Here is a 24148-nt window from a genome sequence, read left to right as displayed (position 1 = left end):
GAAGAATAGGTGCATGCAGCTGGGAAATCTGGGCTGGCTCTGATCCTGCTGTGTACAGGTCCATCCAGGACTGTCCTCACCTCCTGTCTGCACAACTGATGGCTCTCAACTCACCCAGACCCTCCTATTCGTAGCCACTAACTCTGACACCTGTGCACTGCACCTGAGTCCCGCTCACTCAGGATCCTGAGGTTTTGCAGGTTACAGCACCTGCAAGGCTTTTTTTTTTTTTTTTTTTTTTTCTCCATAATCAACCCTCCCTAAACATCCATGGGACAAGGTATTTGAAGGTAAAGGGGCCCTGGATAGTTGGTTAGTATTCAAGGACTGCTTTTTCCAAGCTCAAGATTAGAGCATCCCAACACATAGGAAGTGAAGAAAGAGAACCAGGAGACCTGCACGATTAAACAGGAATCTGCTGGGCAAACTCAAGTGGAAGAGGAGAGTCTACAGATCATGCTGGCCACTTGGGAGGAACGTAACACGGTTGTCAGAGGATGTAGGGAGGAAACTAGGAAAGCTAAGGCCTCCCTAGAATTAAACCTTGCGAGAGGGGTCAAGGACAACAGAAAGGGCTTCTTTAAATACACTGCCAATAAAACTAACACTAGAGGCAATGTAGGCCCACTGATGAACAAGGTGGGTGCCCTGGTGACAGAAGAGAAGGCGGAGTTACTGAATGTCTTTTTTGTTTCTGTGTATACTGCTGGAGGCTCTCCTGAGGAGCCCCGTACCCTTGAGGCCCTGGAGGAACTTGGAATAAAGGAGGAATTTACCTCAGTGGATGAGGACTGGGTTAAGGACTGGTTAAGCAAGCAGGACATCCATAAATCCATGAGTTCTGATGGGACACACCTGTGGGTGCTGAGGGAGCTGGTGGAAGTAATTGCTAGGCTGCTCTCCATCATCTTTGGTAAGCTGTGGGGAATGGGAGAGGTGCCTGAGGACTGGAGGAAAGCAAATGTCACTCCAGTCTTCAAAAAGGGCAAGAAGGAGGACCCAGGTAACTTATAGACCAGTCAGCCTCACCTTCGTCCCTGGTAAGGTGATGGAACAACTTATCCTTGGTGCTGTCTCTAGGTGTATCAAGGATAAAAAGGTCATTAGGGGCAGTCAACATGGCTTCACTAAGGGGAAGTCATGCTTGACCAGCCTGATAACCTTTTATGAAGATAGGACCAGGTGGATAGAGGATGGAAAAGCAGTGGACGTGGCCTGTCCTGATTTCAGTAACGCCTTTGACACCGTCTCCCACAGCATCCTCGCAGCTAAACTGAGGAAGTGTGGTCTGGTCGATCAGGTAGTGAGGCAGACTGTAAACTGGCTGAAGGGAAGGAGCCAGAGGGTTGTGGTCAGTGGAACGGAATCAAGTTGGAGGCCTGTATCTAGTGGAGACCCTTAAGGGTCAGTACTGGGGCCAGTATTGTTCAATATATTCATCAATGAATTGGAGGAGGGAATGGAGTGTGCTGTCAGCAAGTTTGCTGATGACACGAAACTGGGAGGAGTGGGTGACAGGCCAGAAGGCTGTGCTGCCATCTAGCAGGATCTCAGCAGGTTGGAGAGTTGGGCAGGGAGACATGTAATGATATATAACAAGGACAAATGTAGAGTCCTGCATCTGGGCAAGAACAACCCCAGACACCAGTACAAGCTGGGGACTGCCTGGCCGGAGAGCAGCGAAGGGGAAAGGGACCTGGTGGACAGCAGGATGACTGTGAGCCAGCACTGTGCCCTTGTGGCCAAGAAAGCCGATGGCATCCTGGGGTGTATCATAAGGGGGTGGTTATGGTTGGTAGGTCGAGAGAGGTTCTCCTCCCCCTCTACTGTGCCCTGGTGAGACTGCATCCAGAATATTGCATCCAGTTCTGGGCCCCTCAGCTCACGGACAGGGAACTGCTTGAGAGAGCCAGCACAGAGCCACGAGGATGATGAAGGGAGTGGGGCATCTCCCTTACGAGGAAAGGCTGAGGGAGCTGGGTCTCTTTAGCTTGGAGAAGAGGAGACTGAGGGGTGGCTTTATAAATGTTTATAAATACGTGAAGGGTGGGTGTCAGGAGGACGGAACCAGGCTCTTCTTGGTGACATCCAATGACAGGACAATGGGTGCAAGCTGGAACACAGGAGGTTCTGCTTAAATGTGAGATGAAACTTCTTCATGGTGAGGTGACAGAGCACTGGAACAGGCTGCCCAGGGGGCTGTGGTGTCCTTCTGCAGAGACATTCAAAACCCACATGGACGCGTTCCTGTGTGACCTGATCTGGGTGTTCCTGCTCCAGCAGGGGGACTGGACTAGATGATCTGTCACGGTCCCTTCCAATCCCTAACCTCTGCGATTCTGCAAATTCTTGTATCCTCTGCAGGTGCATGAACCAAGGTACACAGACTTTGCTATTTCAGGCCAAAAGCTACTGCCTTCTGCTTACATTTAAACCTTCAAAAAATGCAAGCAGCCTCCAAGGGACCCCTGCAAGCACCAAGTCAGCCAGGAAGCACCAGATCTGCTGTGCCCTCCCCGTAGCATCTGTACAGAGATGCACAGGCTGAGCCCTTGGGTGCTGATGCTGCAGGAGGGGCCACAGCACAGAGCCCCCCGAGCACACTATCTGCCACGGCTCAGTTCCTGTGTGGCTCTAAGAAAGAGGAAAGGGGAAACAGGCTCAACAGCCAGGGTCAGTCACACCGTGGGGCCGATGCTGTTAACCTAATGCTGCTATTTCACAGGCTTTCCATGCTAAAAATAGGACCCATGTGCTCTGCTCCCAGACCCATAGTTTCATTGTGGTCAAGATCTGCTGTTGCAACACTGCATCTTCCTGTGAGAAAACGAGGGAAGAAAACACACCAGATGAGGCTCTGTGGGACAGGGTGAGGCAGTGCCCTGTGTCTCTCTGCCCATGAGGAGGGCACACCAGTACCTCCCTCGCCTCTCCTGAGGCCCTGTCCCATCACCACGTGCCAGCAGTGGGAGGCAGAGGACACCAAGACCCTGGTAGGCTGGTGTCAGTAAACATCCCTGGGGAGCACCGTGTGCGCTGCAATGCATTTCATCCTGGCACTGCTACTCAGCGATGCCGTAAGCGCCCAGACCTCACTGCTGGAGAGCTGCCAGAGAGGAAGTGAGAAAACAGCACGAGCGTCATCGGTGCCGTGCCATGTAGTAGCAGCTCGCGGGGCTGATGCAGGCTGAGAGCTGCGGAGGCAGGAGAAAATGCCAGGCGAGCACATTGGGTTGTGGTAGAAGTGGTAACACCTGCAGGGGGACGCAGGAAGGGCTCTGGGAGCGGCCACGTGTGCCATGGAGCAGCTGATGGGCAGCCAGAAAACTGCAGGGATCCTGACCCGGTGGTGTTCAGGAACCTCCAGGAGCCATGCGAGGTCTCTGCAGATTGCACTTTGTCGTAGCTTTGCCTACCTGTAGCTGATGCTGAGTTGCTCTGCCATATCCTGGTGAACCAGCATGTCACAGCCACCTGCTTTGTGCCTGCTGACAGTCCCTGCCTTGAAGCCTCTCAGGGCTGACATACGACAGAAGTAGCTGCCATCGCCTGGTGTAGGGTGACTGCAGCACTGAGCTGTGAATGGGAAGCGTGGTGCTGGAGGGATGCTACCAACTGAGTGGCCTCCAGGGTTGATTTTGACTGCCTGTGGTTAATACTGGTAGTGATTGCCTTGCCATGGACCAGAGGAGTGTCCATCATCCTCAAACGCTGTCCGAAAAAAAATAAGTGGTTTCTGTACATTGCTGAAACTATCAAAACTCAGGAACTGGATCACTTTGAAAACGACAGCACTAACAAGGGTCATGACATGGAGATGATGGTGGTTAGGGATCAAAGAGCTGGGTGTACTAATAGGTCAGCAACTACCTATAAGCATTCTCCAAAGGGCAGCCACAAGAAAGGCAAGAGAAGCCTGGAAACCTTAGGAGAGGTATTTAGCCAAGTCCTATGCTGCCTGTACATCGGCAAGGAGTTAATCTCAAAGGTTGGGTTGTAACGTGCAGACTGACAGTGCGCAAATACCCCCAGAAGCTGCTCTTAGACCTGGAAGCAGATCCTAAGATCTTAGAACCAGAAAGCTGGAAGCGTTTGCCCTAGACAGCTGGTAGCAAGAGCAGGGCCTTTGAACTTGCTGAACAAGAGCTCAGATGAGCTTTCCTTGCAGGTGGGGTTGCAATAGGATGGCCACCAAGGAGCCCCTGGCCAGCAGGCATCTGCACCCCAGAGCAGACACAAATTCGGCAGGTCACAAGGTCACGGTGCCACGTTCTCTCAGAATTGCTGGCTGAGGAGGACTATGGGAGATGAGACTTACCGTGATTCAGACTGAAACTGAGTTATGAAAAACTGTCTGCAAACCACAGCCCTCACCTCTCCAACAGCTCTGAGAATGGGACCAGGGGCCAGCCGAGGCTGCTCTGTCCCGGGGCTCAGCACAGTGATGGCGTGTGGCAGTCCCGATGGCAGAGAGAGGACCTCAGGGATCCTCCAGGACATTTCCCCTCCAAGTGGGTGAGGAAGGCCGATGGGCATCGCCCAGTGAGGCGTTGGGTGCTGAATGAACCCAAGAAGAACCCAAAGCCACTCCATCACCAGAAGAACTGCTGTGGTGCCACATGGCAGGCAGGCTCCTCAATCAACAGGGGGTGGTACAAGCCATGGCAGTGGCAACAGAGGAAGCTCAGCCCTGGGGAAATGCGTTGAAGACGGGCGGGGGTGCTTCCTCCACCAGCCTTGCTGCTGCCACAGCCACCAGCGAGTGGTCATCGCAGAGCACCTTGCTGGTCCCATGCCAGGAGCAGCGCTGCAAGGGATCATCGCACCTGCAGGCCACCCTGCAATGGGTCGAGGAGCAGCCAACCTCTCCGAGGACAGCGAGCAAGCAGGTAATTCCTCCTGGCTATTTGCTGACACGGTTATTCGAGCGTTGCAAAAGGCATTGCCTACCCCTATCCATGGTGGGACACCTAAATGGTGGCAGAGAAACGGAAAGAGGGCTGGAGACTGTATTTTCAAAGGCTCCTTTTGATATTGGCCACAGTAGACGTGCATTGGATGCTTAAGGTCAGTCTTAGCCTTTGCTCAAAACTCATTCCTTGCATCCAGAACACAGGGCTGCTGCAGGTATCAGCTACAGCCCATTCCCTCCCCTCTGAAGAGGAGGTCTCACAGCAATATCACTTGGCAGCATTGATTTTGAAAGCTGGTCAAGAGATGCAGCTCTTGTAGACGCTGCGGCACTGCCCTGGAGATTTTTAACCCAGAATATTTTTGAGCCCCAAGAATCTGCACACATGGATCCAGGTTTCCTTTGCAGGAAACTCCACAGACATCACAGAACTCCCATATTTTTTCTGACCGTGAAGGGTCACACCTAGATTATACTCTTGCATTAACTCCTCCGCAGCAGGCGGGTCAACAGCCCTTACACGCTGGGTGAAGAAAACACCCGGCTGACCAGATATGTACAGCTCACTACTTTATTTCGCATGGCTGCTGATCACAACTCTTGCTATGTCTTTTTTTTCCCCCCCCTTAGAATTTGGCAGATTGCTCTAACATGAGATTAAGACCGATTTGCAGAGTCCTTAGAAGGCAGCATGCAGCCCATGGTACTCTGCTTCTTCCTGCAAACTACTAAATATTACCGCTGAATAAAGGATGCAGTGGCAGCTGAAGTAATAAGAGATGTACTAATAATTGCTCTTACCACTAATAAGAAGTGATGACAGCTCAGGACTGAAGGAGAAGACAGTTGTCCCTTTGCAGCATCTCTCCCACAGCATTTTGAGTGGTGAGGAAGCCAGCTGGCTTCTCATGAGCACCACGATAAGGGGAGAGATGAGACCTGGGTTTAAGCATACCCTTCTCATTAAAAACAGGCTGTAACAGCCCACAGAACTCCCAGCTGCAGGATCCCCCTTTTCTGGCTGTTCTGAGCCTGGCAAAAACAGAGGCACAAGCATTTTCCAGCGTTGCCCTCTGCAACCAGTTTGTCCTGCACAGGATGCAGTGAGTCTGCTTTTCTCTCCTCCGTGGCCGAGGTCCCTCTCCTTCTTTATCCCACTGGGTACCTGCAGACAATTGTGCTCCGCAGCAGCATCTCCACAGTCTAGTTTTCACTGCGGTAAAGTTCTGAGGCTCATGAAATGCTCCCCAAATTAATCACCAAGTTAGTCAAGAGTCTAGCATCTAAGAGGTTTAATCCACTTTTCCAGGAACTGTGCCTCTGAATATCACCACAATGAACCAGAACAGCTGCAGTATCACAGTCTATGAAAACTTCCCGCTTGTCCAGCTGGGTGTTTACATTCCAGTTTTGATTTTGGGCATTTTTCTGAACGTGTTGGCACTCTGGGTGTTCTGCTGCAAGCTCAAAAAATGGACAGAAACCAAAGTATACATGGTCAACTTGGCTGTGGCCGACTGCTTGCTGCTCTTCACTTTGCCTTTTAAAACATTATCCAATTTCCAACACATGAAGGCAGGTAGATGGTGTATGATTCTGGAAAGTGGCTATTTCATAAACCGCTTAATGAGCACCAGTATCATCACTGTCGTGGCAGCCGACCGGTACCTTGCCATCAAGTATCCTTTGAAAGCCAAAGTGCTGAGGTCACCAGTGCAGGCATCTTTTGCATGTGGATTTCTTTGGATAGTCATCATCTCTGTGATGTCCCTTATTAAAATGATAGAGAATCGAGAGCAAGATGAACTTTGTTTCGAAAAATCCTCTGTTAAGCCCTCAGTAACTGGTCTGTGTGTTATCATTGGAGGGTTTTTCATACCACTGATCATTGTGATTTATTGCTCCGTACAAGTCATTGCAGAACTCTTGAAAAAGAAGAATGAAAACTGTCACGAGAAAAAGCTCATCAGGAAGGCTGCCTACATTGTGACTGCAAACATGGCAGTGTTCACCATATGCTTTTTGCCTCTTTACCTTGGACATCTCCTTCGCTTTATAATGGACTCCATCAGCTCCAGCTGCCCTGCCATACAGAGGGTTAACAACTTTGTTCACCTTGCCTCGGTCCTTGCAAATACAAACTGCTGCCTCGATGCTATTTGTTACTACTTTGTAAACAAGGAATTTAAGGAAGCATCTCCCAAGCTAGTGAAGTCCAAATCTGAATCCACTGAAGATGCTGAAATTCATCTTCCCACGTATTAGAATAAAATGCATGCGGCACACATTTTTGGTGTCTCCATATGCAACTGGTACTCAATAAAAGGCTCAATATTAACACTGAAAGTGTTGAAACTTTTTTTTTTTTTTTTTTTTTTTTATGTGAGTGTGATGGAGGAACTTCCTGCTAATGGGAAAGATTCAGATAAATGAAAGTCAGCCCTGATTCAGACAACCACAGCAGCCCATATCATGATGCAACAATCCAGATTACCACTACAATTCTCTGTCATATGCAAATTTGAGTAAAATGGTAGAATTCTACTGCAAAAACTCAAATTTTTCCCCAAACCCCCGAACAAGTACAGACAATGGTAAAAGTTTCTTCTGTCCATCCCCCTGTCTAGGGCCAGCTTTTATGTAGTTGTGACAAAGAAACAGATTTTTTCAAGTATCAAAAAACAAAACGAACTCAAAGTGAAACAACTGCAGAAAAAGGTGGATGTGTTTATGTAACAGGTGTCTTTTCTTAGTCGTAAAAGCAAAATCACAGTAGCAGAGGCACATGTAGCCTGCTTTTGTCAAGTTTACAGCATAATTCAGACCATACAACAGCTACAAAATGGTCATCAATTACAAGAAGAGGTCAGAAGAAACTGCAATTACTTGTACTGGGGGAAAAGCTTCACACTGAGTGCATTTGAGTCAAATGACATTAAAACTACTATCCAAAGAGCTGGGGTGGCTGGGTGGGAACGAGGACACTGTAAACGGAGTCTATTCAACATTATAATGCAATTAATTGTCTAGAGAAAGTAGCAGCATGTTTTTCCAAAGTATCCAATGTAAATAAAATTGTGTTACCGGCACAGAGCACCATCTCTTCATGAGTTAAATGGAAACAGTGGGGATCTAGTGGTTATAGGATCTGGGTGGTCCCCAGGGAGGGAGCTCATTGCCTCTGGTGTCCAAGCAAAGGGCAAGGAGTACGAGCTGCTACGGAGACTGGGATCTTCAGAGACAGGCCACCCCATAACCTGGAAAGAGCTGAGTAGGTAAAATGGCTAAGCAGCCCCCCATAATGATGCTCAGGCAGCACACAGATGTCCCAAGATAGGATGTAGAAACCAGGTGCACACCTCCACCCACATCTCCTGAGCATGGGCTGGGCTCCCAGCTGCCTGTGGGCAGTGGGCTGAGCCCTGCTGCCACCGCAGCAGCTTCACAGCCCCACACCCTGCGCAGCTTCCACATCTCCTACTCGAGGCACATGCCAAAAGGAGGAAACTGCTCAAGGAGAGGCCCTTTTGCAGACAACCACTGAGCAGAGCCATCCATTCACCTGGGCGGTGGCTGCATTGCTGCCCAGCAAAGCCCATACAGGATGAGATCAAAGCCTTGGCAGCTTCTTGGGGGGGGGATGCAGGCTTCTCATTCAGGCAGAAATGGGGAAATCTGCTCTGTCACCACGAAAATCTGTGAGCAAGGTCCAGCCTTTGCTCACAGCACAGAAGGGTGGGGGTTTATATGAGGTTCTGATCACAAAATAGACCTTTTAAGGAGGCTGCTTTCTCACCCCTTCTACCCCCAGCTTTTCTTTACAAAGATCAAAGCAGCAACAAACAGCACTGTGCACACACAGATGGGTATCTTCTGCACCAGCCCAAGGTGCAGCACGGCCCTGGCACTGATTCCACACTGCTGAGACTGGTGCAGCGGGGCTCAGTCTTTGCCTCGGCTGGACCTGTGTGCTGATGGGCAACACATGCACAGAATACCTCTTTAATTTGATGGACTGTTTCCAAGCAAAACTAAACACATCTTTAAGATTTCCACACACCCTGTGTGGGATTTGTGTGCAGAGGGATCAGTGATTTGAAAGATTACCTGATTGCCAGCGTGTCTTTTTCTGCACCTTCCATCCCACCAACATGAGGTGAAAGCACTGTACAAACCAAACAGCTATTTTAGATGCAGCAAGAAAAAAAAAAATACTTCTCCTCCAGTAACCACTAATTACATGGGTGGAGGAGACACAAAGCTGCCTACAAAAAAAAAAACATTTCCGAGCAGATTCTGCTAACCGATCTTGCTCCAAATAACACCCCTTATCTAGCAGCCACTCGCACAGAAAGGCATACCGTCAACGTTTGGTCAAAGATGGCCAAACTTCCTAACCACAGAAACCCCACATCAAAGCCCCTGTGTGGCAGCAAGCCCTCAGGTGCTCTCTGGGGGCTGGAGAGGGAGGAAGTCTCGGAGGGCAGTGGAAGAGACGGGTGGGTTGTGCTGGTGCAGGATGATGCTGAGCAAGGAGCACAGGAATGGTCTTCACCACCACAGCAGATCTGGTTAGGACCCCTGCCACTTCTAATGACTGCCCGGGAGCAGCTGGTTAGTGAGGGCAAACAGGAGGGAAAGCAGGTCTCAGTATCAAAAAAGATACTGTCCTTCCAAAATAGGAACCAAACCTCCGTTCACTATTTGAGCAGGGGCTATACAAGGGCAGTAATTGGTTGTGCTGGGGCTGCGATACCTGGCACAGACACCACATGCACGATGGAGAAACCCACTCCAGGTCCCCAGACAGAATGCTGGATTGTGCTGTTCTGTTTGCTCACCTTCTTGTGGTTGCGTCGTTGTGGTTTTGTCTGCTTGTTTGTTTTTACTCCTCCCTACCTGGAGCTTTTTGGCTGCCTTAGTAGAACTGTCCTCTGCATCCATAAGCACCTGGCCGAGCTCTCCAACACAGAAGGACTAAGGGATGTATTAAGCAGTGAGGAAGCAGCAGCAATCTGCTATCTCCTGATGTTTCTGATGAACTCAGCAACCTTCAGGAGATGAGGGGGATGTGAGCACTTGCTGACAAGACACTGTTTCCTCCACCACCACCTGGAAAGCAGCCAGCCCCACCCCACCCAAAGGTAGACCATAACCATAACAGTGGGGCAGGCCTTGCTTGGCTTGCCTTGACCTCTCTGTACAAACCTGGTGATTTCACCACCCCCACCAAGCTTTCGAATATGCACAACTTTATCTCCTCAGCACAAGATGTGCTCTGCCCTACGGACTTGACAGATTTCTGTGGTGCCAAGTCTGGACACCACCACCCCTGTGCTTTCCAAGCAGTGGGAGCACTGGTGCGAGGCCAGCAGCCTGTGCCACGCACGACCACATCCTGCCCTCGGGAGGCCGCCCGTGGCGTCCCTCCAGTCACAGGCAGACACCACCGTCTTGCACTGGCATCTCCTACGTGACATTAATTCCGATTCTACAAACCCATGACAGAGCTGGACATAGCCAGTTTCATCCCCTTCAGAAGCACTGAAGGGATTGGTTACCAAAAAAAAAAAGTCACCTGAAAGCATGCACGGAGCTGCTGCAGGGCACAGGCTGGGACACAGACACAGCGTGGGAGCACGTCCAAAAATCCCTCCAGCATTCGTGCTGTTGCTCACAGAGCTTCAGTAATGTCTCACAGCAGTTTTCTTGCCGGGGGCTTTCCGTTACTGTTACACTTAAACTGAACCCCGCTGCCAAGCACAGCGTCGGGACAGCTGACTGAAAAATGAGAGTTCAGTTGAATGTCAGGTGTGGGGGGGGAAAGTGTGAAAGCTGTCGCCGAAAAGCTGTGACATGCTTCAAAGACGCTTTTGTCTAAGAAAGAAAGAGGTCACTTCTGGGGAAGTGAAAATCAGGGTGGCTCACAATTGTTAGCCTGAGATGGGAGCATTCCTACAAGTCCTGAATGAGGGCCCAGAAACAGCTCTGGGTTACTCTGAAGGGATGAGCTGTCCGGGGCAGTGAGCGCACGCAGGGGCTGGAGACAGCGTCTGAGCCCAGGTACTCCTTGCCTTCGGTGAAGGTGCTAAGAGGCTGCAGCAGCTGCAGCCCTGTATCTCAGAAATGCTGGCAGTGATTTGTTGGTAGCTTTACCGACGTCAAAACTCTCATGCAGCTTCTGTCTGGTGACGTTTTCCTACCAGGATGGAGGAAAACCTTCATGCTGTTGCCTCTCTGGCCCTCAGCTTTCAATCCAGGCCCCCTGCTTCATGTTGGGTGGAAGTTTGGCACAGATATTTCATGCATAACTTTTATCAAACTCAAAAATTGCAACAGCAAGTTTGTAGGTCTTTTGCCCTTGTGGGTAGCAGGCCCCAAAGTCACATGGTTTAACCCTTGCCGTGTATTAATGCATAAAAATGAGCTCAGAAACACCACATTTCCACCAAAGTCATGTCGCACCAACCAAGAACTGAAGGACCAGCCTTTCCCATCAGAGAGGCTCTGTATCACAGCTCCACCATGGAGACAGCACGTTTCAGGAGGTCTGGGCACCAGCACGCACACTCCACGTGGGTTGCACAGCTCCTCCACCTTGCCAAAGCTATTTCAGGACTTGCTTAAGTTAACATGTTTACACTTCTGCCTGTTACAAATATTATTTAACAATTTCTTCTGAGAATAGCCCTAGGGGGCGGAAGGAAGGGGACTGTACAACCTTATCTGGTTTCACAGCACAGAGGCACCAACGGGTGACTGCTCAGCAGCCATCACAGGCAGGGCAGCCTGGCCAGGAGAGCTGCTGAAGATCAGGAGTGATCTTGGGGCAGGAAGGAAGAGATTCTTCTTTCACCTACAATTTTATGGTAAATCAGATCACTATTACTTCCCCATGACTGTCCTGCCACAACAAGCTGCCGCCTATATGCCTTATATCACTGTCACAGAGGAAAGAATTGGGGGTCCAGGACCCACGGGAATATCTAACCTCAGAAACTTCTGCATTAGCAATTACCCTTTCCAGAGAGCTTACCATGCACAGCTTTGCTTTCTGTATGCCCGGCATTTACTTCTCAGAAGCTTTCTATCCTCAGGTGGCTCTGTCCCCAGCAAAACCAGCTCTCAGCAGGGTCACCCAGGCTGTCTGTCTGTCCAACATTACCACCATACACCACAGGCTGGGCTGGCCTGCCTGTGGATGGCCACGCAGGATCCAGCCTCTTGCCAAAACCACACGTGCTCCTCTGCCGAGTGAGGGGGATCCCCTCCCCTGAACACAACCAGGGTGAGGAGGCGACGCAGGCTGCCAGAGCTGGAGGAAGCAGGGAAGGTGCCGTGCCCGTGGGGCAGCCTTTCCCAGCCTGCCATCGCCTGCCCCAGGGTGCCCAGCGAGGAAAGTCACACACAGCAAGAATTTCCACGAACATGAGGAAAACAGAGAGAGAGAAAGAAAGAAAATAATAATAAAACCAAGAAAACTAACCAACCTTCTGCCCGCGGGAAAGGTGATCCACATGCATGGCAAGTTCTTGGGCATGCAGGGATGTGGCCACCAAACTGGAAGAAAAGTAATATGCTTTAGAAGATGCACCAACATTTCTACCAGGCTTTTGGGCCCATCCTTTCTACATCCTGGCAAGTCTCCTCCCCATCCCCTCACCCTCCATTTATTTTTTTTCTGTAAATGACCCCAGAAACAGCTCAACCTTTCAGTACTCATTTCAGGGCACGTTCTGGTGGCCAGACCTGGTCACTGCTACTCGGAGTTATCCTGAGCAGTGTCAAGCATCCAGTCCCTGTGGGGGCCACACTTTCTTGCCCAGGACATTTTTTGACATGTTAAAGCTGCAGCAGAAAATGAGCTGATAGAAAGCAAAACACACACACAGCAAACACAGAAATGAGAAGTACCCAACCGTTATCTGCCTTTGGCACTGACTCTCACATGCATTTCTTTCCTAATCTAAATCCTAGATATAAAGGTCAGATTAGGCTTATTAAGAAAAGGAACACCACAGTCAGGGAGCTTTTCATGAAGCCTGACTGCTCTGTGAAACTGCTACCACAGTTGTTAAATAAATACGGGTGGTGTGAGCATGCTGACAAACAGAATCATCACTGTGAAGTTATGCCAAAACAGAAGTTAAAACACGTGGTCATTTGTTTTAAGCCGCAAACTTGCAAAGGGCTGAGCTGTGCAAGCCTTTTTTTTTTTTTTTTTTTTTAATTTTTTATTTTTACCAAGGTGTGTTCAAGGATCAGAGCAACAGATGCCAGAGCTTTTCCTCAGGACTGTATTTACCCCTCTTGTTAAACATGTTTATAAACCATACTGACACAAGCATTAGGGAGCCTTGGTTTCATGAAAATCCAGTGCTGGTCTCTAAAAGCAGCAATTAGTGCTGTTTCTGGTGCAATTTCACCCATCCCTCCCATGTCAACACAGGTTCTTCACCGAGAGGGTGGTCACGCACTGGAACAGGCTCCCCAGGGATGTAATCACAGCACCAAGGCTGTCAGAGCTTAAGAAGTGTTTGGACTGTGCTCTTATTCACATGGTCTGAGTTTTTGGGTAGACCTGTGTAGTGCCAGGAGTTGGATTCAATGATCCTTACGGGTCCCTTCCAACTCGGGATATTCTATGGTTCAATGCTATGTTAAAATACTGACTGGGGAATAAATATTATGAATGCAACCCTCAGTCTCCAAGTAAAAAGTAAAATAACATATCAGTCACCAAAGAGAGAAAATACTGCCTTTTTCAGCTTTCTTCCCTGTGCTGTAGCAGACAAAAAGTAGCAGTGTGACATGAGGATGTAAGGGGAACAGAAAGCAAGTAAGTATCTATGAGAGAGACAGTGATGGAGAAACAACAAAGGCTGTGGCACGGAAAAAGGGAAGGACAAAAAACCTCTACATAAACTCAGTTCCTGATGCATAAGATTTGCAAAACTAGAGAAATTAGGAGTTCCCCATGACTAATGTTTCTGAACAGAGTGTATAGGTAGTTTAATATACACCTTATTTCAAATAAATTGCTTAATTTTCTGGAGCTCCTGATTCAAAAATGTTCTGCACGAGCCTGAAGGTCTAGTAAACATTCTCCAGCTGGAACTTCTGGACTTAAAGTAGGCTTTTTTTTTTTTTTTTTTTTTTAAACTTTGTTTTTGTTTGGCTGGTTTATTTTGTTTTCAATGCAGAGATTAATCACTGCATAGGTGATAAAGCTACCTTAACAAGTGCTTGTATGACCTGTGCTCCTAGACTTCTCATTGTTTGGGTCTTTCACGAACATCTGCTTCAGCCCCTGGTAACCAGAGCTTTTTCCTTTGGCTCAGATTTAACTCTGACGCACAATATCAGTGATCTCTGTGAGTACAGAGGTCTTGTTTCTGGGCACCCAGAGAAAAAGTGTAAGTGCATGAACCCCCTGCCTCTCCTGCTGACTGTGAGGAAGAGAGTCTCAGGGGAATCAGGCTCTCACAGTACAGGTCACCTCCCCAGAGACTTTTCCAGTTTCTGAACACTGGTGTAAGAACAGTTTCTGAGCTCAGGAAAAGTCAGATTTGCAGGGTACAGGAACTGTACTGCAAGGCTGGAAGAGAAAGCCATCCTTGCTGTGAAGGGCTGCAAGCCCACCAGATACTTTTTCCAGCTTACTGGGGTCTGTGGTTGGTTGGTTTTCCTTCGATGAGCAAATGGAATCACTTTGTAGATAAAATTATTTTAAAAATTAAGAATCCAAACACACTATTGACATCCAGCTTTTGTAGCACAGTCAGCACGTATTCTCCCTTATCTGCCAGAGCTTGGTGCAGCATCACACCAAGAGGTCAGCCGCAGCCAGCGCTCACCAGGTAGATCCTGCTGAGCAGGACACTGCTCTGAGTGGGAAACATTTGCACCCACCTGCAGCTGGCAAAAGCTAAAAATGGATCTGAAACCTGAAAGGCCCAAGTTACAGTTATGCTACGGGGCTGCAAAGAGGGCGTCAAACCACTAGAGGGAAACCTGACCTCTCTCTGCAGCGGTCTCCGGCACACCGGACACAGGAGAGGCAGAGGTTGGCTTCGGAAAGCAGGAAAAGGCATTTGGGGACAAACTTCAACTCAGCCCAAAAGAGAGTCCCTGGGAATTTGCACTTTTACTCAGATGAGAGATGAGATTTGCACTTTTACTCAGAGATTTACTCTGAAATGCCATTTAGAGGCACTCATGCAGCTAACCCCATGATCTTTACTGAATGGATATATCTAACATCTCTGGAAGAGAAAAATAACTTTAAAACTTGCTCATTTCCTAAATGGTGTTTTTAGACAGTTTCTTCCCTCCCACAGGTGTTCGCGTGGGTGACTTGGAAGACCTTGGCTCACCACAAAGCAACTGGATTTGGGGAAAGAAAGAAACCGAATTTGGGGTTAAATGAAAGGAAGGGGTAAGGGAAATGTGTGTGAGAGACAAATTATCCATAAGCTTCAGTTTTGATGCATGAAACATTCAGTTCCTCTGAAATGCTTTGTGCTCTTACTCTGCTCACTTCCATGAGGGACAGGGTGGGCAGCAGGGAGTACCCTTAAACAAGAAATACCATTTCTCAGAAGAATTCCCATCCTTCTCCAGAATGCTGCTCTAAACCGAAAATTCTCACAGGCATGTTTCTACCAGCAGTGATAAGAATGTGTTTGCTGGCTTCTGGAAAAGCTTTGTCTGCAATAGCAAACATTCTGCATGCAGGAAAACAAAACAAAACAAAAACAAACAAACAAAAAAAAAACAACACTGAAATGGTATTGGGAAAGCCTGGTGTGTCACTGATGCGATGCACCTGGCCCTCAGCTAGTGCCCATGCCAGCAGCAGCACGGCCAGCTGCTGAGGGCTGGGGCCACCAGGCCCCGTGTCCTGCCAGACCCAGGTACCTTCAGCCACTTCGAGTGCATCGAACCACAAAAGCATACAGCCACCCAGGCACTTTGTGACAAGTGACTTCACGAGGATAAACCACCCGTTGTTTGAGTGCCATTTCCATGGAGCTGCTGTGTTTCCACGCAGCAGCTCTCACGTTTGCAAGCCAGCTCTGTCCAGCCTCACCTGCTGCACCTTTCTCCTCACAAACACCTGCCCAGCCCTAGGTCTTACCCTGGCATTCCCACCCTGTAACGAATGTCACTCAGTTATCAACACCTAGATTAATAAATAAATAAATAAATAAATAAAATAAATAAAATGCATAATGTGCAGGCAAAGCCTGTGTGCCTGCGTGTGAAAATAAGCAAATGAGACTCGGACTCCACTGCTGTCTCCTTCCCAAAGATGTCTGCAGTGACAGGAACCAGCGTGTGCACCACTGCTGTAGCAGTGCAGCCGCTGTGGATCTGGGTGGAGCAGTTGCCCTCGCCACAGGGCCGGAGGCTTAGCTTCAGCACGAGGCTAAAAATAATAACTTCTGCTTCGCCTGTCTAAAGTGGGTCACTTTCACATCGTGCCAGCAAAGAGGCGTCGAAAAGAAAACGGTGTGGTTAATAGAGCTCTGGCAAGGCTGGACGAGCTTGTCCTAGCTGCTACTGCACATTTTTAAATGGGTGATGGGAGATATGAAGAAATGTCTTTTTCTCTTTAAGTTTCTGTGCTATTTTCCTTGTCTTTCTTTTTATGTTTCTTCCCTTGTGTTGCTAAAGTTGTTGTTTTTATTTTTTTTTACAGTCACATGTCCACACACACAAACCTTCCTTCCATCAACTGTCTCTTCCCCCTGTACATGACAGACTGCTGTGCTGCTGCCTCAGCTTCCCCTTGCTTGCAGGCAGTAACACTGGCTTTGCCTGACTCTTTCTAGGCAAGCTATAGCCACAAAAACTGCCCTCTCCCACAGCAGACAGTTCAATCGCACAGAGGAATTACAGACAGCGAAACCACAGCAGGTGTCTGACTGCGCCTGGGTTTCACAGAGGTGTCCCAGCCACGAAGGGGAATTTCGAAGTACCCGTCTGCCTTAGAGCTCATGCCTACCACACATCCTCATTTGGTCTAGATCAGGGGGTTGATGCGATGATGATGTTCAAATACTAAGAAAATGCTAGATGAAGTGATAACAGTTAAAACCAACACTTTGACCATCATTAGTTTGCTCACAGTGCAGGCAGCAGAACAGGGCAAACTGTTAAAATTCATTCAAATTCAGCACGACAGAGGAGAATCAGTGTTTATCCTAAGTGGTTCTCCTAAATTTCACTGTTTAAATTTATGTGTTTCTTTTCCTGTTAAGCAGGTACCTTTGTTTGCAGCTATTGACTAGATTATTATCCATGCTAGACGAAATATGGACAAACCAGGGAGGAGTGACTCAGTCAATGATAAGGAGCAAACCTCAGATTTGCCATCTATACCTACAGTAGCTGCATGGTATTTCTACTCTTACCTTCTACAGCAGTCGTGCTTTTCACAGTAAAATAATGTACTTATAGGTGTTTAAACAGTAATTAAATAATACAAAATGATATCAAAGGACTGTTCATTCAATTCACTGTTGGGATTATATGATCTTTAAGGTCCCTTCCAACCCAACCCATTCTATGATTATCTTTTTTTTAAAACAAACAAAACAAAACAAACAAAAACAAAAACAAAACAAAAAACAAACAAAACAACAACAAAAAAAAAAACACAGAAAAAGCTCCATGCACTGGATATTACCTTTTCTTTTTAACCAGGCAGAATTATCAGTGAAAGTTAGAGCTAATACCCTGAAACCAGCTCATTAAAATTAATACATAAAAATAAGATACAGGCTCCTTTACCTCAATTTCCAGTCAGTAGCTCAGAAAGGACTGTTTCAGTGGAGTACACCTTCATCCACAGACGACACATGGCAAAGATGTATCTGAAGAAAACTGACGTTAATTCATTGCCACAGCCTTCTTCCCCCCCTCCCTCCCCTTTATTTTTTCTTTTTTTGTAGACCTCTGATACTGTGTTTCTTTTTATAAAGTATATTGTGGGGAGGAACTGACTGCTGACTTCCAGTCAGCTGTAGCCAAGGCTCAGATGAGGGAGCAAATCGGTGCTAAATTATGAATTATTGCAGTATAAGGTAAACCAGCAATGACATCATCTGGTACAAGCCCATTGCCAACTTGCAGAAAATAAGGAGGACTCATACCAAGGTAAGAGTTGATGCTGCTCTGGGATTACATTGATTTCCATTCAGTGTCTAATAGTTAGGGTCTTCTCTGCACCCCTCAGTGTACAGCTGTCACATTACACAGGAAATATCTCTAATTCAACCCAGTCTTTTGTCTCATTCTCATGTTATAATGAACAGAAGTTTGTCTAACCTACTCTCACTAACACCTCACAGAAGATGTAGAAGTGGTGTTTCCACTGATCAGCTATCTTCAGCTGAAAGGGTTTATTTTAATTTCTAAGCAGACTATTTCCAGCTGCAGTATAAAGCCAATATTTCTTTTCCCATCTGCAGTGGATGTAGCAAACTGTTTATTCCCTTCATCTTAATAGCTGCCATTTATGTATTTGAAGACCTATTTATGCCCTCCACACTTCAACATTTGTACTGTAAGTACCCCCAGCTACATCTGCATTTCAGGGCTAACTCACTGTATTTGCTCCTGTTTTTCAGACTTACTCCTGAATCAGGCTGCTTTTTATTTTTTCTCTCTTTTTTTTTTTTTTTTTGGTGTGAGAGTGACCCAAGACTGAATACAGTTCTCTAAAACCTTCAAAAACTGTATATTCCATAATCATGTGGATTTTTTTCTACATAACCTTCCATTTCATTTCCAGTCATACTCAATTTCCAAGATACTCGAAGTCCCAGATCATATGTGTAAAACTATGCATACATCTTTATGCTCCATTATGTTCTGGCTTTCCCAACTATTTATCAAACTTGTCAACACCATTTGAAATATTTATATTAGGAAGCTGCAAACAGAGAAAGTAATTTCTGTAACACATAACAACATAAGGAAACATTGCTATAATACAGGATGCTCATACGTTCATTAACTACATCCATTTGTTTTGCAGTATTATGAATTACTCTAGCACAAATTAGTAGACAGACTACATAAAAATCTGAACATACTACCGCTTTTTCACATATTTGTTACATTTGTTCTTTTATGCACTGATTTCTTGACCGCAAGCTCTCAGAGATGCGTGAGAGGCAGGGGAAGGGTAAAGCCCCTTCCCACAGGTGGCAAAAGCTCAGCATTTCTACCTGCCACTGCATGGGATCAGAGAGACACAGCAGATGCTGTACCACGATTTGTGCAAACACAAGCAATACCGCTGCCCTTTTCATAACAAAGCTGTGAGGCAACAGAGTTTGGTGTTAAATTAACTTCAGTTTAAAATGTGTGTGTTGAACAATGGGGAATGACAAGCCTCACAGAGGTACAGTGTATTGGCACAACTGGGCACCCCAGGGCCTCTCAGGTGGCTCCCATTTCACCAGGAAAACTCTGTCAAGGCTAAAGTGATAACCAAATTGTGTTCTTGTCTTTAATCAGTTAAATTAGTTAAAAACTAATTAACTAATTTTAACCGATTAACAAGTCCCCTGTGCCAAAACTGCCCTCTACAGCTTTGTTCCATAGGAGCAGAGGGTCCAGCCCTGAGCTGTGTCCGGACTCCAGCTGTCTGCAAGCCCCCTGTCTCACTTGCTGCAGGCATCTCAAGGAAGCCCTGCTCCTTCAAGCCAGGAGATGACCCTCAGGTTGTTTTCTGGGGTGCAAAGGCTTGTTGTGCTTGGCATTAGTGTCGAGGAGTACTGCAGATTTAAGGTGGAGTTGGAGAAATATCTGCATATCTGCCCAGTTGCCACTGCATATCTGGGTGCTGCAAAACAAATCTAGTTGTAGGTTTAGACTCAGTGAAACGGTTTGCAAAGGAACATCTTCCTCTCACCTAGAAAAGTGAATTCCAGCATCACATCAGCAACGCTGGAGATTGCGTTTTCCAGCAGTCTGACTTGCCTTGACTACACTGATGGCTGATGAGTACTGGTCCATCAAGCACCACCCTAAGAATCTGAAGACTCGTTTATCCAAAACCACAATATGTCACTCATGGTGCATTTATGTAAACCCCTGGGGTCAGCAAGGAATCCAAAAGCACAAGACTTCAAGGCAGCAATACTATTACATTCTTGGCCTATCTTCACAAGTTTCTTGGTCACCTCAGAACAACCACCCTGGTCTTAGCAATCCTCCTACGGGAAAGACCAGCAGGCAAGCTGGATCACCGTGGGCTTCAGATAGTTGCTGGGTCTTTCAGAGACCGCCCATCAGACCTGCAGCTGATTGTGTTCACAGAAATTCAAAAGTTGTCATCTCAGGTGAATATTTTAGTCACCTGGTGAAATTACTTGCGAATTTCTTTTTTCTTAGCTTTGCACTCTTTTCAAAAAAAAAAAAAAAAAAAAAAAGTCTGATTGTGTGATAGTTTCTGCCATTCTATCACTGGATAATTTGAGAAGCTCTCTTCATTTGTTTGAGGTTTTTCACTTTCCTGCAAATTACCTTCTCGGTCCCCTTCATGTTATGAGGCTTTTCTACACAGGCTATTTATAGGAATGCAACTGTGCTAAAGGGAACAGACATTTTCAGAATTTCAAATAAATCTCTAGCACTCGGTTTGCAGCAGAAAGCTGGAAGGTGATCATGGTAAGTGGCATGATTATACTCAAATGAAGTGCAGTTTTACTTCTGAAGCCATTTGTTCGCACTAACTTGTGTGTAAAACACTTGTCAGTGGCAGGCAGCCAGAACAAAGACAGCATATCAACTCAGCTACACTAACGTTACCAATCAGAAGGAGATAAGTATCTAGCTCCCCTGAGACCAAGGCCCATCAGTTATATTTTACATACTACTCATGTGTCTGATAGCAAGGACAGATAGCTAGTTGCATATGGAAAAGAAGAAATGAGCTACAGCTTACTGAAGTTACCTCCATTGCTGTCCTCTTCAGATCCTAGATTCAAGGAGAGTCAGATCTTTTCAGGGTGAAACCCCTTCAGTGCTGGAATAAATGAGGAAATGTGCTCTGTTGCCCTTTTCATGGGAGAACAGATACATGTTTTCCCAAAGAGCCATTTTTTTTTGCAGAACTTCCTCTATCAAAGACTAGCAAGCTTATTAAAGAATGGTGAAGTAGGGCAGATGAGGCGATGAGATCAATATAAGGTCCATAAAGTAAATGTGCATGCAACTTGCGTGCACAATACAGTTACTACCACTAGTAAGTAATTACAGCATTGATACACACACACGCACGCATATATAATGCTGTGTGTGTAAATATACATCTGTGAAGAAAAGGAGAACCACACAAAGAAAAAGTCAAGTCCCACCGTGATGACTCTTGTCTGGCTTATAGACATAAACAACCCCAAGATGGCACTGTTGGTTCCTGTTTCTGCTACCAACACAGGCAACCACCCAAAACTACCTGTCTTTCAAGTAAATGCAGGAAACCCTGTAAGCATTTTCTTAAACTTTCTTCTTTTTTTCATGTCTGACTAGCTCTTAATGGACACTTTCTGTTTCTCAGCAGCACTCCCTGCATCTCCACGTTAAGTAACTCAGTGATTAAAGCCAGGACTCTGCTGGAGAGATCGCAGAGTGACAATGCAGCTCTCAGATCGACTATGGCAACAGCAAGGTTGACATTTTCTTTCTCATACCCGTAAATCTCAGTAACAAATGAAGACGACACAGACTGGAGAGTCTGCACTGACAAATGCAGCCTGACAGTGCACTCTGGTTGCAACAAAGCAATTTGTGCAGAAACTTCAAGAAAAGAACCAAGCTAAGCCAACATATTAGCCATGGGCACACTGATTGCCATAATATTTTAAATGTAATGGAGGCAACATATTCTGCAATGATCTAAATGCATTTTGATGCAGATAGTTTGAGTGATGATCTTCAAAGTATAATAATATCTATTTAATCTAGTGCTCTTTTGCTGAAATCAGCCAGCTAGTTCCTTTCAGTGGCATTGCCTCAGAAGGAAAGAGATAACCATCCATTTTCTAGCTATAAAGTATTTTAGACTTTCATGTCACACAGGTACAAGGCAGATGAAAGAACTCCTATTAAATAGTTCTGCATTACTTTAGTGACAGGTTTCCTGGATTACTGTTAGAAGAATGGTATTTTTGGCTTCTGTTTCCTCTACTTGCTGTTCAGGTTGAAGCCATAAGGCTTCTTCAACCAAGTGATAACAAAGAACAAGGCTAATTTTCATGTTCATGCTCTTGAATGCCTGAGATGGGTCCCAATCTGCTGTGTCATCACTGCTAAGAGATCAGTATCAGTTCTATTAGTCACAAACTTGATCTCTCATGCTCTCATACATCCCTTTCAGTCTGGACAAGGGAGGTGGTAAACAGTGCAAATGGCACACACACGCAAACACACACATTTTGCAGTGCTGCTGAGATAACAGCAATTAATCATTGCCTTGGCCCAGGACTTTCATTAGGTCCCACTCTTCTACAGCATTGAGTGATTCTGGTGGTTGGTGCTTTTGAAAACATGAGAACAATATCCGAGGCACTAAAAGAAGCACTTGACTCTCTGCCCCCTCCAGACTTGAGGTGAACCCAGTGAGAGGAGAGGGGGATCTGAGCCAACTTCAAGCAGCAATGCTCCTGCCCCTTTCCATTGAATACTGCAAAACCTGATACCACAACTTTAACCCTGTCCTTGAGCTGTAGCTTGCTGGCAATAAACATTTTGATACTTCTAGGATGGTGAAGCACAAAATGCCCAAGTGGAGCCCTTGCAAAAAAAAATCAGAAATGTAAAGATAGCAACCTTCACTACACCTGCAATCACCCAGGGCACATCTCCATTCTGAGAAATGTCGCTTTTCAGCCAACCTGTAATTTTCATTTGACTCTAATCCATTGCAGTTACAGACTTGGGTGTCTAGGGCTTCAGGTCTTGAAATGCTACTCTGTGTGCTGAGGAGATATGGATAAGGTAAAATTACAGAAAACAGAAAAAATGCAGTTTCCATACAAGTCAGCATTTTTTCAGTCCAAGCCATTCAACAGAAATAGGTATTTCAGGAAGTCATAACACTGAGAGTGCATAAACCCTGCAGACAAGGTAGCTCCTACCCTTTCATATGAGGCCCTCTGCTTGAAGGTACAGGAATGACTGTGCAAGGCAGGGGCGTGTAGCATAGCTGCTGCTGCTTTCCTTCACTGGCAACCCTCTGTGCCTGACTGTAGCAATGGTTGTTGACGTCCACGAGGAGATGTTCCAGTCAACAGTGGAAATAATAACAACAGAAATGCAATGTTTTGTTATGTGTTTCATTACTAAATGCAATGCAAGGGATGAAAAGAAAATGGTTCCTTAGGTTCTTTAAGGAAAAAAAAAATCTATACCCCATTTATCAGAATATTGTGTTATATGATGTAGACTAGTGAACATAGCATGACTCTCTGACCTGATCAATCTCTGAGTGAGAAATAAGAATAATGTCTAATAACCACATACTGCCAGTCAGGAGAAGTATCCTATTTCACTGTAGTATGACATTATAGCCCATGGGAGCCTGAATGCTGAGGTTTGTTAAGGAGCTGTGTGGTCTACCTTCTAACTATTAGCTGCCTTTTTTTTTTTTTTTTTTTTTTTTTTCCTTTTTCTACTGGATGATTGTGAAATTAGCCATCCGCTTCCTTTGAAACCCCAGTTTTGCATGCACCTACCATTTCCTCTGGTAGTGCCACTGTTCACTGCTGGTGAATCTCGCTGGAGCAGACTGCAAAGCACATTTGTACAGGAAGCTCTGTGTTTATTTTTACACAATTTCACTAAAGCTAAGCTCGCAGCTTGGCTGGCTACCCCTGGCTATGAACACCCAAGAAAAGTTATAGCTTACTGGTATGTCCACAACCAGGAGTGTTTTAGACAGGTGCAAGTTGCTCTGTCCCTCAGCTGTGGACTGCGGGCCTTTAAAGTTATAAGGAAGATGCTATCCTGTGTGCTTGGTGTCCTGTTGGTGAATTTCTGTATCAGATACAGCTGAAGATATTATTTTTACCTCAAAAATATTACTCCTGTAGTTCTGTTCAGCCAACCATTCTAGTATGCGTCTGACAGCTCACCAGGTTGACCAGTTCCTTTCAAGATGCAATACTTCCGTTGTAAGGTTTCTTAAATGAAGTCAGGAACGAATCTATACTGGTAGCT

At 46.4% G+C, this 24148-nt stretch overlaps 1 protein-coding gene across 2 annotated transcripts; it reads left to right on the top strand.

The window, feature by feature from the left end:
• The first annotated feature begins 3369 nt into the window (after positions 1–3369).
• Positions 3370–7233, top strand: LOC116492644 (G-protein coupled receptor 35-like). Of its 2 annotated transcripts, none has more exons than XM_032193495.1 (2): positions 3370–4889; positions 6222–7233. In XM_032193495.1, the coding sequence occupies exons 1-2, from the start codon at positions 4562–4564 to the stop codon at positions 7175–7177; spliced, it is 1284 nt and encodes a 427-aa protein (XP_032049386.1). In that variant the 5' UTR covers positions 3370–4561; the 3' UTR covers positions 7178–7233. The 2 variants fall into 2 exon arrangements, with proteins under 2 accessions (XP_032049386.1, XP_032049387.1); XM_032193496.1 differs by having other exon boundaries at positions 5543–7233.
• The last annotated feature ends 16915 nt before the right edge of the window (positions 7234–24148 follow it).

The sequence above is a fragment of the Aythya fuligula genome, chromosome 9 (genome assembly GCF_009819795.1).
Source record: "Aythya fuligula isolate bAytFul2 chromosome 9, bAytFul2.pri, whole genome shotgun sequence".
NCBI lineage: Eukaryota > Metazoa > Chordata > Aves > Anseriformes > Anatidae > Aythya > Aythya fuligula.
This window is presented reverse-complemented; position numbering and strand designations above follow the sequence as displayed.

Bases quoted from the DNA above. Each gene is read 5' to 3' on its own strand.
- LOC116492644 (XM_032193495.1), top strand. From the start codon at position 4,562: ATGAACCCAAGAAGAACCCAAAGCCACTCCATCACCAGAAGAACTGCT. The intron at 4,890-6,221 runs GTAATTCCTCCT...CCACTTTTCCAG, and splicing joins CGAGGACAGCGAGCAAGCAG to GAACTGTGCCTCTGAATATC.